Source organism: Olea europaea, unplaced genomic scaffold (genome assembly GCF_002742605.1).
Source record: "Olea europaea var. sylvestris unplaced genomic scaffold, O_europaea_v1 scaffold716, whole genome shotgun sequence".
In the NCBI taxonomy this organism is placed as follows: domain Eukaryota; kingdom Viridiplantae; phylum Streptophyta; class Magnoliopsida; order Lamiales; family Oleaceae; genus Olea; species Olea europaea.
The window spans coordinates 534,550-549,645 of NW_019265559.1; the positions used below are offsets into that span (position 1 = coordinate 534,550).

General features: G+C 36.0%; 1 protein-coding gene and 1 long non-coding RNA gene across 3 annotated transcripts; one reads left to right on the top strand and one right to left on the bottom strand.

Annotated features, from left to right (window-relative positions):
- Positions 1-1,358: 1,358 nt before the first annotated feature.
- On the bottom strand, positions 1,359-4,760 carry LOC111390812. The gene is made up of 5 exons (XR_002701985.1): positions 4,650-4,760; positions 2,300-4,457; positions 2,093-2,215; positions 1,933-2,023; positions 1,359-1,716 (listed from the first exon to the last, which is right to left on the bottom strand). It is a non-coding gene; the product is annotated as an uncharacterized LOC111390812 (long non-coding RNA).
- A 700-nt stretch (positions 4,761-5,460) lies between these two features.
- Positions 5,461-14,411, top strand: LOC111390806 (U-box domain-containing protein 32-like). Of its 2 annotated transcripts, XM_023015919.1 has the most exons (9): positions 5,461-5,912; positions 7,603-7,724; positions 7,956-8,083; positions 8,695-8,799; positions 9,380-9,659; positions 10,962-11,111; positions 11,292-11,819; positions 12,747-13,490; positions 14,030-14,411. In XM_023015919.1, exons 1-9 carry the CDS (start codon positions 5,756-5,758, stop codon positions 14,210-14,212), a joined length of 2,397 nt encoding a protein of 798 aa, XP_022871687.1. In that variant the 5' UTR covers positions 5,461-5,755; the 3' UTR covers positions 14,213-14,411. The 2 variants fall into 2 exon arrangements, with proteins under 2 accessions (XP_022871687.1, XP_022871688.1); XM_023015920.1 differs by lacking the exon at positions 8,695-8,799.
- The last annotated feature ends 685 nt before the right edge of the window (positions 14,412-15,096 follow it).

Here is a 15,096-nt window from a genome sequence, read left to right on the forward strand (position 1 = left end):
TTCAATTATGATTTAACGATTTCCAATAATTCCATTTAATTTTCCCATATTTAAAAGCAAGAATCCTAATATATTCCTCTCCCTTCTCTCGAGTGCCGGCTAAAAAATAATCCTAGATTCCAATTCCAATATCTCCATTCCGAATTGAAAATTAAGAATTTATAAAAATCCCGATTCTTTTATGGAGTAAGCTTCACAGATTCTACACTTTCTCTCGAAACTCATGAAACCTATGTTGTGTCAATCTTATGATCACGCCTAAATTTCCCTCTCTCAAGTGCCGGAATTGACTAGCATCTATTCATTCAATTATTGAACAAGTAATTGAAAGCATTAAAATCATTACACAATTAAATATATGTGGGAAAATCAAAGAAATAACTATAAAATCATCAAACCATACTCGATTCGGCTACATCAAACCCCTAGATAATTTATTTAGTTCACGATATAATAAATGAAAATCATACAAATTATAATAAACAACATAAGGAAAAGGATAGAAAAAATTAGTCTTTTGGGTAGATCTTCAATATTTTTCCTTGATATTGTTCCTCCTTTCTTTTAATGTCTTCAATTTTTGCCTCCTTCCAATTGTGTAGTTGAATTCTTCAATCTTGCCCCCTTCCATCCCTCCTGAAAATAGGGTTTTTAAATGGTATTTGTAGTATGTTGGGGTTATTGGACGAATTAGGGTTGAGTTGGGCCAAGAAGAGATTCCAAAAATATAAAATCCCGTTTTTCCGCATAGGCGGTGCCACGTTCACTGTTGTTTTCAGCATCTTGGGCGACACAACGTCCAATATGGGCGCCATGGCGACAGTATTTTTGCCATAACTTCTTCATCCGATGTCCGATTGAGATGATTCAAGATGCGTTGGAAAGGTAACTCCAAGGGCTATAATGTTTCTTCAAACATCATTTCCCAATTCAATCGTTTTCTATGTCAGAAATAGGTCTCAATGTGAGACCAAAACTCCGGTGCGTAACTTTTCGGTTGGAAAATGATTTGTGATCATATTTTGACTAAATTTGATCCCTTTGACACCTTCCTTCATCGAATTGACTCCTAGCACTCTCGGATCTTCATCGTGAGTTTCAACATGACTTTTGATTAATTACATTTTAATCCTCGAACTTTGGATCTCTTACATTTTGGTCATTTCATCCAATTTCGCTAACTTTTGCCTATTTCCTTCCTTTGACCTCTTTTAGCTCTTGTTTTCTCTACTTCCATCAATCTACAAAACAACACTAAAATCACTTGTTAGCACTTCTAAAATACTCTCCAAAATAGCAAAATCATAAAATTAATGGCATAATATAATGAGTGTGAATCACTCATCAATGTGCAACACAAAAAATCTTAGCAACTTCACTTTACTGGAAAGACAATTGAATATACATGGAAATGACAATTGAATCTACATGGAAATGAGCTATTGCAAATCATGTAGTTCAGAAACATAGACACGGTCTGAGTGGTTTACTAGGTTTAGATCAGCATGTAAATCTTTTGTTTCTTTTCTATTATGTATTCCAATGCTTGAATATTGGTCTTATTAACGAACCATCTATTTGAAAAGTCAGTCTAGATCTTGGAGCAAGAACGTGGGCAATATGACTTGCAACATCAGGCTAAGGGACCGGCTGGGTTGCACTTGACATCCAACCAGGTATGACACTTTAAGCGGGTGACATCAGTCCTTGGAGTGGCTGTAATAAGAATCATTTCAAAATTGTCACTAATTTAAAAAGAAATGCACAAAAAGTTTAACTGGTATAACTTATGCCATTAAACCCCAAATGAAATACACCTATTACAGGAGCCATTGCACTACCCACTGTGAAAAGTTACATATCAATGGAATTGGGAAAAAAATGAAAAAACCAAACCATGTAAACTAGGTACCAGTAAAACCATATGATTACCTCCATAATTGAGAACAACAATCGATGTTGACGGAGCAATGAAATTTGAAGCTATGAAGGGTTGTGCAATTGCATTAATTTCCCTATCATCCTACATGAAATCAAAACGTAATTACAAACTAGTCCCACAGAATGTCAAAAAACATAAATATTTACTTACCATTATGACTTGTGAACCTGAAAGTGGTGTTGATATGTAATGTTCTGCATTCAGTGCAATATCATGTTGGAGATTGCTCTTTCTCAATCTCGGTCTCTACACTTTGGTTGAAGGTGAGGTTGCCTGCATGACATACAAAATTACAATATTTCAATTGTTATGTTCGTTTCAATACATAGATGACATGAGATGACAAGAATATAATACCTTTGATTTTTCAGAACCCAACTCCAACGGGCTTTTAGTGCGAAGTTTTCGGGGAGCGCCCTTTCTTTTCGAGCATTTCGAATCTCGCATACTTCAACTGACTGTGTCTAATAACGCTCTAGACTGCGATCCCAAATGCAAATTAGGTAGCAAAATGCTAGTGCCTCCAGAAATCAACTTCGTAGACACGGTCTTGGTACATTGCAACCAAATCCAATCTATTACCGCATGGGTTCGCTCTTCATCATCTACAACAATATCTGCCAATGTAGCAAATTATTTGCACATTCTATCATACCTCAACTGGCTTGGAGTACTAACCAAGCCATCATAGTTCATTGTGACCCTCGTGTGGGCTTTACAAATATCTTTCCTCCATTTTTTCAATATGTACCTTTTCGGCACTGATTTGACGCCATTACGCATCAACATTGATATGACATGTCTGCATAGAATTCCCCGAAACTCGAACAGATGACAACTAAAAGTAATATCGACCTCCTCTGCACGAAACAACAACAAAATCTTTTTCATCCTCGCCTTTTCTTCGTAAATTACATCCTCTTTGACCTCGTATGTCTTTCCCGAACATCCATCCGATGTAGATATGACGTCGCAGGGCATCCTTCCAGTTATCTCGTCTTGAAATTCCCAAAACTTAGATATCGTATAAACTGTCTGAAATTGCTTTTTCATTTCATATTTGGTTGCACACGGCACCATTTTCGAGTAAAACTTAAACTCTGCTTGGAACTCTTTTTCAACTTTATTTCGCAATGCTCATTCATATTGTTTTACGAATTGTTTCAACGATATCTTGGAATGAACATACCCATCAAAGAACGCATTCATACGCTCACTGTGTTGAGTAGTTGACATCCCTGCCCAAAAGGTTGTTTTCAAATAACACGGCACCCATCGACCCCTATTGTCATACAACCCCAACAACCACTCATTATCATATAAGTTATATGTGTCAACCATCAATCTCCAACCTTTCTCAAATTCTCCAGCAAAATGTTAGTCATAAACTAAGCCATGTATGCATGAAAATATTTGTTTCTTATCCTCGTGATAACCAAATTTTTTAGGCAACTTCTTCAATATATGCCATAAACACCATCTATGTCTCATGTTCGAAAAAACTATCTAAATTGCATTTTACATTACCCTGTCTTGATTGGTAATAATTCCGTTAGGAGCTTGACCATGCATGCACAGCATCCATGTCCTAAACAACCACACAAAGGTATCTGTATCCTCATTAGATAGCAACTACATCTAAGCATCGTTGATTGTCCGTGATGATTTACTCCAACAAATGGGGCAAGGGGCATGTCATATTTATTAGTGAGGTAAGTGATGTCAAACGACACTACGTCCCCGAACTCCTTATACGCTTGCCTACACCTTTTGTCCATCCAGAAAATATTCTTAAGTCGTGACTCGTCGTCTAAATCTATAAAAAAATAAAACCCAGAACAAGATGCTTGCATTCGAGAAAAGTAGGATTGTATTGCCGCGGCATCTCCTTCACCTATTTTTAATCGCCTCACTTGTTCAACGTAATTTCTACAATCCTTTTCTATGAACGTCATAATCTCGTAGCCACCGGCTTCAACAACTGTAGAGTTGTAACTCTTATGCAAAGGAATTTCGGCTGTGTCATTCACCTCTAGCTTTCATTTCACATGTGCAGTCAATTCTCGATAGCATCGATACAACCTAGATTTCAACGGACTTGTTTTACGATTGTGCTCAAGTTCGACCGTGCAAATTTTCCATACTCCAAGAATATCTACAGAAGCAATTAGCTTTGCTTTGCAACCCATTTGAATTGTTGGTTATGGCCTTAAAGAAGTGCTTGTGTTATAGTTTCTTCGTCCTTTATGACTACAAGTCAACGTAACATATCTTACTATTCCATCCTCACCATTCCTAGAATTCCTTCTTCTCACCGGAAAACCAACGTCGTATGTATATTTCTTGTAAAATTCATACAGTTCATTCTCATCATTGAATTTCATACCGACCTTAGGAACATTTGCAACATCTCCTCCTAAATTGTCACCTCCCAGCGTGATTACATTGTCCAACGAGTTCTCATTATTGGATTCTACCAATACTTCGTCGTCCACCACATCCACTATTTCTTTTCCTACGGCAAAATGAGTGGGAATATATTAGTGTTATAACAATATAAAAAAACAACTACCCTAACTATGTTCATAATTAGATGATTTCAATATACTAGAATTGAAATAACACGTTACCCAATAGTGAATATCGAATTCGTACGCAAGCAATTATGCATATTCAAACTACAATTTCAGCAGCGTTTGGATTTTACCTTTCTCAGTCATTTCTTCCACCTCCATCACAATGCGAACGCTCTGTAATTAGGGTACAGACCTTTGGGTAGTGAAGAAGATCAAATTACTTTTCCGAATTATATGTCAAAAGGGATTTGATGCTGAAATAAAAATAGTAGTTTTATTTATTTCTCCAATGTATGGTCAAAAGCATTTTAGATTGACTATACAGGAATAATATACAGACGAGCATGCTTCTACAGTAAATATGATGGCATATTGGTAGGCTATTTTTTATTGGAACGAAATGCTAATGGAATGCAAATAATTTTCAAACGCAGCAAGATTGGTATTCATATATGAAAATCATTTTACCTTCCTCAAATAACCCACTACAAGACTGCAAGTGGTCGGCACGCAGATTGAAGAAAACACCAGAAACTGTCCACTACGACACCACACTTCGTGGTATTTTTATGCTTGGTACTGCATTGTGGAAGTAAAACTACGATCAGGCGACGAGGGGGAAGAGGACCAAAATCTCAACGTTAGTGCCGCCAAAATAAAAGAAAAATTTCCTCCCGGGTCGCTTATGGCGGGACTGATTTGGGGATAAATGAAAGGGAAAAGGAAATAGGTCAGTGCATGGGTTGACCAGGAAATGGGTCGGGTTAGTGAAATAAAAAATACTTAATTGATAGTGCATATTCAGCCTATTCTTTATGAGAATAGTCAAAGAAATCAAGCACCACCTCTGCAATTTTAAAATGCTGTCAAAATTGTGTGCACAATTGCTATAGGTAAAGCTTTATTCAACATCAATATATAAATGTAAAAGCAAATACTTTTGAATTTGAAACTTTCCCAATTCTCTTTTTTGTCCTGATATTCCTTCTTGATTGGGTTGATCATTCCCCGCACCGTAAGTAACAAAGTAATCTATTTGTCATATAAGAAGAAAGTTAGGCACCACCGCTAAGTTTCCCACTAACCCCGACTTTGTTCAACCGTTCCCACCAAATGATTCTTCTGAATATCGCACATATAAATAAAAAGACCCACAAAAGGGAATTTAAGCTGGGATTATTGAGCTTTTGATGGTGAAGTTGTAACTGGGAGTGAAGGAGAAATCGATAAAATTTATATGGAAGGGGTTTCTCATGTTGAGAACAGAGTATACGTGGCTGTGGGCAAGAATGTTAAAGAGGGAAAATCGTTGTTGTCGTGGGCAGTGAAGAGGTTCAAGGGCTGGAGTGTGTGTCTTCTGCATGTTCATCAGGCCACGCATCTAGTTTCAATCTGTAAGCTCGTTACTGATTCATTTCAAGACAGATATGTATGTGTATACCAATTGGTTTGAGTTCTGGATATTTTTCTTAATTCATTACTGTTGTTGGAATTAATTTATCACTAGTTTCTGTTTCTTTTTTCCCCTAAAATTGATAACGGATATGAGGGCTTGCTTCCTGGGTCTTCGTGGGTATTTGTAGTGATTTAATTGCCTCCCATGTCACAGAGTTAAGGCCGTCTCCACGTATCTAGATATTAGGACCGTGGATATCTATTTAATGACTTCACTCGCCTCCAATGTCACTGAGTCAAGGCCATCTCCTTCGTATTAATTTATTTTCATTTATAGGAATCTTAACCTCCTCTATCGCTTCTTAGTGGAGCCTATAGAAAACATTGGGCTGTGATGATGCTTTATTGAAAAAAATGTGGGATTGGCTCATCCTTGTAATACAAAAAGAAAGCACAGACCTGAGCTCAAATTACAAATGTTAATGAATTCTATATTCTCAAATGAACTTGTGTGGGCTTACAAATCATTGTAAGATTGAGTTATACTAGCTGTAAAGATTGACGTCCACCCTTCTTGACCCTTGTTGTGGATACAGCAACCCGAGAATATGACTTCTTGAAGTCATCTAACTTGGAATATGGGCCATTGTAGATGTCCATTTTGAAAGGATCGATGGGCTGTAAAACCTTAATTGCATCCCCCATTGCCAACATAAAGCCTGAATTACAAGCTTATAACCACCTGGTTATTCTCCTTTTACAAAGCAGTTTTAAGGGTTCTACCCAACATGGTTGTGACAGTGTCATGCTTTCAGATTTATTTTTTATTAGGAATTCTTTTTAATGTGTATTGGGTACTTTTTTTAAAAAATTCATTAGTGGGATCAACTAACCAGAAATAATCGTGAAAGGGTGATTTCTTTCGTCACGTATATGAATGGCAGGGTTAAATGTTGTCCTCCAATTCTTTCATTGATTTATGCTGCTCTTTGGATCTGTTAATATTAATTGATATATGTAGTATTCACTTCAGCATCTAGACATAAGATTTACTCTAGATTTAGATGTTGTGCCTTATACATATGTAATTTGGGCTATGATTCACGATGATATGAACTGTTAGATAATGTTGATTTTTGTTATCTTGGTGAGATTGCTGAAATCCTAATGCTACCTGACTCATGCATTCCAAGAGGCCATCATGATGGCTATGCTATCCAAAGATAGAATGGTGCTCAGAGTATAATTCTACTCTTTGAAATCCCTCCCCTTTCTGTTAGTTTGTTATGCTGTGTGATGTAACAGGTCTAAGTGAACCAATATCTTTTTCATAAAGAAGCCTACTAAATAATTATATTTTCCTTTCCCATGTGATCTCTTGAAGTGCTAACTTGGCGTGGATTTGGAATATTTTTTGCATTGGAGATCATTGATGTTTTATTGTGACTAACATTCTATAAAGAAATTAGATAGCTTTTCACAGAATGAATATTTCAGAGAGCTTTCTCGTTTTTCTTTCCCTCTGGTTGCATTGAAACAAATGTTTATCCAGCATTTTATTGTCTGTCTCTTTATTTCTTCTTTTGGTATGTACCTATTTTATTCCATTTTGTTTTATTACACAGGGATCAGAAGTGTTTGTTTCAGTTTTGAGTTGACTTAACCTTTTACTTCCTCATATGTTTCCAGTGGACCAGAAGCTCTCATCAAACAAATTTAAACGACATGCTATTAAGGCATTCCAGGAACTTGAACTGCGAAAGATGCACAAACTTCTGAATGAGTACATTCTCTTTGTTTCCCAGATGGGGGTACTATTTTCTTTCTGCGTCCTCTTGCACTCTGTGACAGTTGAATTGCATCAAGATATATATAATTGAATGAGATATTGATAGCTATTATTTTGTGAACAACTTTAGATTGTCAATTTTTTGCCATGACTATCAAATAAAGTCATGACACCTAAAAATGAATTTTCAAAATTGTTCTGAAGCAGTTTGCTACAGTTGTTTTAAAAGATTGATTACCTTATACTTCTGCAGGTGCAGGCTGATAACACGTGGATTGAAATGAGCAATATTGGGAAAGGGATTCTGCAACTTATTGTTCAACATGGAATAAAATGGCTCATCATGGGAGCTGGGGCAGAAACACTGAGGGCCAAACAACGGTTAATTTCTGTCACTATGATGCATTGATAGATGACTATGTTATAGATCAGATTTTGGACACAGCTGTCCTGTTGGTATCAAGTTGGAAACTCTGAATGATATGATGTGTTTTAGCCACTCCTATTTCCTTACATGTTTTCAGACAGACAATTTGTCAAATGATAGGATAACATGGTAGAAGAACTCACTAATAACTGGCTACAGCAATTTGAATGATAATGAATCGAATAATATCCGCAAATTGATACTGGTGGTATGTGTTTTCATTCCCTACTCTTCTTATTTGAATTCTCTGAGAATGTAGAGTTGCTTTATATGACAAAATAAATGATAGTTGCTACAAAATAAATCAGAATGGAATTTCGAAGTTGGTCATTTTGAGTTAAAAAGTTGAAGATTTTATTAGTAGCATTTATACTTGTGCTGCATCTTTTCCTCAGACCTGAGTTAACCAATATATCTCATGTCATGAAGATTACTTGGTGGACCAGCTTAAAAATTATATAAAGCCATTTGTACGTGGCTGATTTATCTATTTGAAGTTCTTCTCTGTGCTTATTGCAGTTAATTGATGACTTTATTTACTAATATGAGCTCATCTAGATTGCAGCAAATTGTCAGAGATCAAGTCCAATAAAGCTATTCTTGTATGTGAACAAGCTCCTGTACCCTGCAATATTTGGTTTATTTGCAACAGTTGCCTTGTATACGCAAGGTGTGTTAACATGATATCTTGGGTACAATCTATTTTTTGGATGCATATAGCAATTAAGAAGCCTCTGAATGGATTGAAAGGAAAAGGACTCTTTTAGGTAGAAGATATTGGAGAGAAGATAAGTCCAAATTTTTACTTCTCTTCCTTCCTAGGATGCATTTCTGTACTGTCATGATATATTAAAGCCCAACTTGTCGACACTTAACAATGCACTGTAGTTGACCATCAAACTAACATATGTCCAGTTTTAGCATTTTGATGATTATGTTCCGATCTACGTTTTTTGAACTTGTGACTAGATTTTTTCTGCAGCGAGGGCATGGTGGGTACTCCCACTGTGTACTGAGAGGAATGAATAAACAACTGCAATCCAATCTGAACTACTTTATGTTCTTTCATGAAGTGAGAATCATTTAGGAAATCAAAAAGGCCTTCATCAACACATTTTTGTAAAGCCCAAAGTGTTATAGAAAGTTTCTTATATTCAGCTGATGTGTTTATAATAGGTTAGGTGATAATTGTTGATTAAAGAACACATCATGGTTTACTAACAGACTCCATTTTCCATTTTTCTGGCTAGGACTGTGGACTTTGTTTCTTGTTTAGCAACTACCCTGGCATTGCCTTCTCCAATAAATAATGGAGAAACAATATTAGTACACGATTGGGAAGATAATACAGAAGATGATGCTGGCAGTGTTCAGTCTTTAAAGCATTCAACTAGGTCAATGGAAAAGGCAGTTGACACTTCAAATTCAACCATTCCAATGATAGATTGGATAAGTGGAGATGATTCACCTTTATTCTTACAAGCCAGCTCTCCTGAACATTTCCCATGCTCATCATCTATTCCTTTGCTGGTATGCTTGATGTTTATTTATGGAGAATCGTTTAGACCACCTGGGAAGAATTCTCTCTAGTCTTGAAATTTGACATCTTTTGTATAATGCATGTTCCATTGGAAAAAGAACCATTAAATATATAAGTTTAGAAAATGTATTTTGTGTATGTTTCTTTTACCATAAGAAAATCAGGCACAACAATGATCAAATTTCGAGGTTCTTTTTATCTATCTAGGTGAGGGTTGTATTTCATGGTTGACAAAATTATCCAATGAGATAGAAAGATGCCTATTAAATAGTGGAAGAGTGTTATGGTCCTTGCTCATAAGAATAAATGAGATATTGTAGATGTTATGAATTATAGAGGTATTAAGGTCATGCGAGAAACTATGAAACCATCGCAGAGAGTGATTGAACTTAAAGGTGTAATTCAAAGCGTTCAAATTATCATTCGGTTTTATGTCATAGAGATCTACTACGGAATTCACTTCCCTGCTTGCTGCGCTGTTTGTTATGCTGATTAATTTTGGTAAATTGGTGAATACTGTTTTGTTATCTTAGTTATATATCTTATTTGTACTGGTAAGGGATCTTTCTCAGAGCTTATATTTGGATTCTAATTGGTGCAACCACAGCTTCTACTCAAAGAGAGTTCTCATCTGCATTTGTTTATGTTTCTTGTCTACTGGTAATTTTGTGTGCGCAAGTGTGAGGCATCATTTGAAAATGTCTCTGAACTTCTTACCATGAGGCTATCACATAATGAAGTGAACTTTTGAAGAAGAGGGTGGAAAATATATTGTGCGTGATGACTGACAATTCGGCTAGTTTGTGCCACATTAATCTGAACTCGTATTGTTTGCTTCACTTTTTTTGTTTTGTATTAATGGGTGCCTAGACAGTATTGGGACCCTGAACTCAAAACACATGATGGGAGTAAATATGGGATATAGCATCAGGGATATTTTGTGCTTCATCAGTTTCTCATCTGGTGAATCAGAGGCATAAGATTCTATTAGGAAATAGACCTTATGCCAAAAGCTTACTGCTTACTTCTTCCACCTAAACATGAGATGAGGCAGATATTATACAAATTATCCATGTAATACCCCTCAGCTTATTAATCCTGCCTGACACAATTTCCCAACCAAAATTGGCTAAAAGGATTTCTTTTCCTCATTAATGGTGGAAATATTGTTATATGACTTGCAATTTGGTTGATTAAGTTTATTAATTATGGAATGATTATTAATTGATTATTTGGGTGCTATTTTGTGAATTTATTAATCAGTTTCTTAATCAATAAAAAAATGGTCCCAGGATTACAAACTCCAAGAGGAAGAAACCCATGACCTGCGCAATAACCTTGAGCATGCTGTGATAGATGCTGAAAACTATAAACAGAGAGCATTCGAAGAATCAGTGAAATTGTGGAGAGCTGAAGAAGATGCCATAGAGGCTACACGTAAGGTAATTTTTCTTCAAAAATATTTTGTTGTCTCCACTTTTCCTTGTGAGTGTGTGTTTTTTTGGTAATTTGTTTTGTTTTTTTGGTAATTTGTTTTCTTGCTGACATTGATTCATATTGAATTCTCTTGCACTAGATGATTCTCTTATCCCTTCCTTGTAATTCATCATCCCGTTCTGTAGGCGGAAGAACTAGAAATTTTGTGCATGGAAGAGATCAACAGAAAAAATAAGATTGAGGAAATTTTATTTGGACAAAGGGTAGACATAGAGGCAATGAAAAATCAGCTCGATCAATTTGTAAAGGAACTTCAGCTTATCCAGCACCAGAAGCCAGCACTAGAAAGCCAATTAAGAGAGGCCTGTTGCATAGAGAAAGAGTTAGAGGAAAAGATCATTCAAGCTGTAAATCTCTTAATAACTTATAAAGAAAAACGGGATAAGCTGCAGATGGAGTATGACTCTGCCACTAGAGAAGCTAATAAATTGAGGACATTTACAAAAGATGATCCTATGGGTATATGCAGCACACAATTTTTTGGATTCTCTTTCGTGGACATTATTGAGGCCACTCAGAATTTCAATCCATCTCAGAAAATTGGAGAAGGAAGATGTGGGATTGTTTATAAGGGAATGCTTAATCATGTGAAGGTAGCTATAAAGATGTTGCCATTTTCTGGTCATCAAAGTGATTCCGAATTCATGCATGAGGTAAATCTTTTGGCCATGCTTGCATATCCAAATGCATTTCACATGGTCAACATATTTTTAGTAAATGCTCTAACAATAAATTATAATGCTGTCCCAATGGCTTGAGTTTGACCATGACAACGAAGTTTGATCCAAGTCTACAAAAGTACATTGTGCTTGGATAATAATGCTTGTATTTGACTTTGGTGACAGAATGTTATACAAACATTTCAATGATGCCAAAATTATTTTGTTTGGATTAAAGATGAAAAAGGAACCTTTTTACATTCTGGTTATCCCTTATTAATTTTTTGATTTATCAAAAGCTGTAACCGTACTGTGTCATTTGAGTTTGACTATGAATCTAAGTTTGGCACATCTTTATGAAAATATATTCTGCTTGTGTTGAAGTGCTTGTGATTTGAGCTTTGTTGCAGAATATTTTGTGGTCCTAATCTAATGATGCACAATGCTATTGTTAGTATTGAAGATGACAATAATTACTTGGTTTATTCTCTCTTTGAATTGGAATTTTTCTTGCCCATAAATCCTTGTTTCCATCCCCCCACTCTTAACATGTACTGTGTGATGATATCTGTTATTTCAGATGTTTATCCTGTTTTCAAGGATTTCTGAAGCTCTAGGAAACATAGATATCCAATGACTTACTTCCCTTGAGTCTTTCACAGAATAGTCGATCTTTTTATTTTCTAGGTGAATTTCATGACCACCATCCCCTATACTTTGAAAAAGGAGATTCACTCTTGTGACAAGCTACTTATACTTCTTTATAGGGGGGAATACGACCTCTGCATAAGTTGTAATAATTTATTAATCGTTGGAGTTCCAAACATTGTTAGTTCTGTGTGGACAACATCATTCTTGTTGTTTTCTTGTCGAAGTAAATGATATTTCCTGATTCTGATTATCTGTGTTGTGTTAATGCAGGTTGAAGTCTTGAGTCGGGTGAGGCATCCAAATCTTGTAATGCTGATTGGTGCCTGCCCAGCATCAAGGTCACTGATATACGAATACATTGAGAATGGCAGCCTTGAAGACCAACTCATCTGTGGGACCAAATCTCGTCCTCTTGCATGGCAATATCGGATAAGAATTGCTACAGAGATCTGCTCTGTCCTTATCTTCTTGCATGCCAACAGCAGTTGCATCATACACGGAAATTTGAAGTCCTCCAATGTCCTTCTCGACTCTAGTTTTGTTAGCAAAGTAGGTGATTTGGGAATCTCTAATTTTGTTAGTAATCAGACATTATATAGAAAGAACGATCCAGCAATATTAATCTCCCCGGAAATCTTTGATGATGGGGAGCTAACAGCTGAATCTGATGTCTACTCATTCGGAATTGTACTTTTACAACTATTAACTGCAAAACCAGCCTTTGATTTAGTGAGGGATGTTAAATGTGCTATCGAAAGTGGACACTTGAATGAAGTGTTAGACGTATCAGCTGGGGACTGGCCAGTTGACCAAGCAAAGCAATTAGCTCATCTAGCCCTATGGTGCTGTGAGAGTAAGCGTTCAGAACGACCGAACCTCGATTCAGAAGTCTGGGCTGTACTCGAGGCAATGCGAGACTCATGTACTATGTCATCCTCGACTTCTTGTTCATCATCATTGGACTCCAAGGACCAGCGCAGAATCCCTTCATATTTTGTCTGTCCGATATTTCAGGTAATAATCTGCATTGTGTGGTTGCTCAACTTAAATTGCATATGTTCGTTTCACACATGGTGGCTCTAGTTATTAGTCTTCTCTTCAACACCTTGCTTGGCACAAGGTGTCTGAAGTCGTACTGTAAAGAATTTCACCTTCAGGGGCTAAATATTTATGGTGACCAGTATTCAATAGGATGACTTGATGATAACAAACAAGGTTTTAAGTTTCTTCTTCCCTAATACTATCCAACATCGTTCAATCCTCCCAATGGTTTGATGCTCCTGGGTGATGAGTATACTTCTAATTGCATTCATGAAGGTCCAACTCCATAGGGACTTGATCTTTTCTTGTGAAACTTTTGAGGATTTCGACCTGATATTGATAGAGCAAAGACAAGTTTGAAGTTCTTGTCAACCATGATTACGTTCAACTTTTTCCCTGCTCATTTTTCTTCATTTCCCTCTCCCCTTCTCTCCTTTTTCCTCTACTAGGATTTGGTTCAACTTTTTTCCTGCTCATTTTGCTTCATTTTTTCCCCACTTCAAAATTTGCAGGAAATCATGAAAGATCCACATATAGCAGCGGATGGTTTCACATATGAAGGAGATGCCATAAAAGGATGGTTTAACAGTGGGCACGAGACTTCACCAATGACAAATTTAAAGCTTGAACACACTCATCTCCTTCCTAATAATGCTCTTTACAATGCCATTCAGGAATGGCAGCAGCAGTCCTAAATTTACCCTGCCGAATTCCCGTACATGTATATCTAAAATTCTTTTTACGGCATGTTTTGCATAGAACACCGTATACAATTGAACAGTAACTTCTTTCCTTTACCAAACGTGTCATTATTATTGTAAAGCGGGGGCTTAGACTTCACATGTGCTGGCCTATCAGTCGATCGTTCTTGCAAAAGTCTTACATATATTGGAATAAGCGAGCACACGTTCATGATAATATAAATTTGTTTTAATAAGTGGCTTTAAATTGAAAATGTGCAAGAATTATAGACATGATTCTCCTAAAAAAACTAGTAGAAAATTTTAAATTACAGACTCTCATAATTGTAATAAAATTATTTGTTCAAAACTTTAGTGTTGTTTTGGTTCAATATGAAGATTATTCTTAGATTGACGTTCTTCTCTTGATCGTGCAAATGGTAACGGATCGGAGCTTTGATGGTGGATTTGATAACCTGTCAGCATAAATCATCCATGTAGTCCATTAAGTCCTTAATTTAACACAATTTCAAAAAATCAAATAAAATTACAAACTAATTTTTAATCACATTTTTACAATAAAATACTTTGTACATAAATCTTTTTTTCGACCTTCTAATTACATGTTATTCAAAAGATTCATTTTTCTATTTTAACGGTGGACAAACATGGGCTAAAATTACATTTTAAAAGACGTGATTTTTCTTTTGGACAATTCCACTTGAACAGGGTGAGGGACAGGGGCTGAAAAAATAGAATAAGTTGGCAGTTTGTGTTTGGCTCTTGTTTTATTTTTAAAATTTTCAAACTCTGCAATAGTGTATTGATACCTATTTGATCTATTTTTTAGTCTGATTTTGAATCATGTAGCATTATTTTTTTCCTTTTAACTTTTTTTT

Bases quoted from the DNA above. Each gene is read 5' to 3' on its own strand.
- LOC111390806 (XM_023015919.1), top strand. From the start codon at position 5,756: ATGGAAGGGGTTTCTCATGTTGAGAACAGAGTATACGTGGCTGTGGGC. The intron at 5,913-7,602 runs GTAAGCTCGTTA...ATATGTTTCCAG, and splicing joins CACGCATCTAGTTTCAATCT to TGGACCAGAAGCTCTCATCA. The intron at 13,491-14,029 runs GTAATAATCTGC...CAAAATTTGCAG, and splicing joins TTGTCTGTCCGATATTTCAG to GAAATCATGAAAGATCCACA.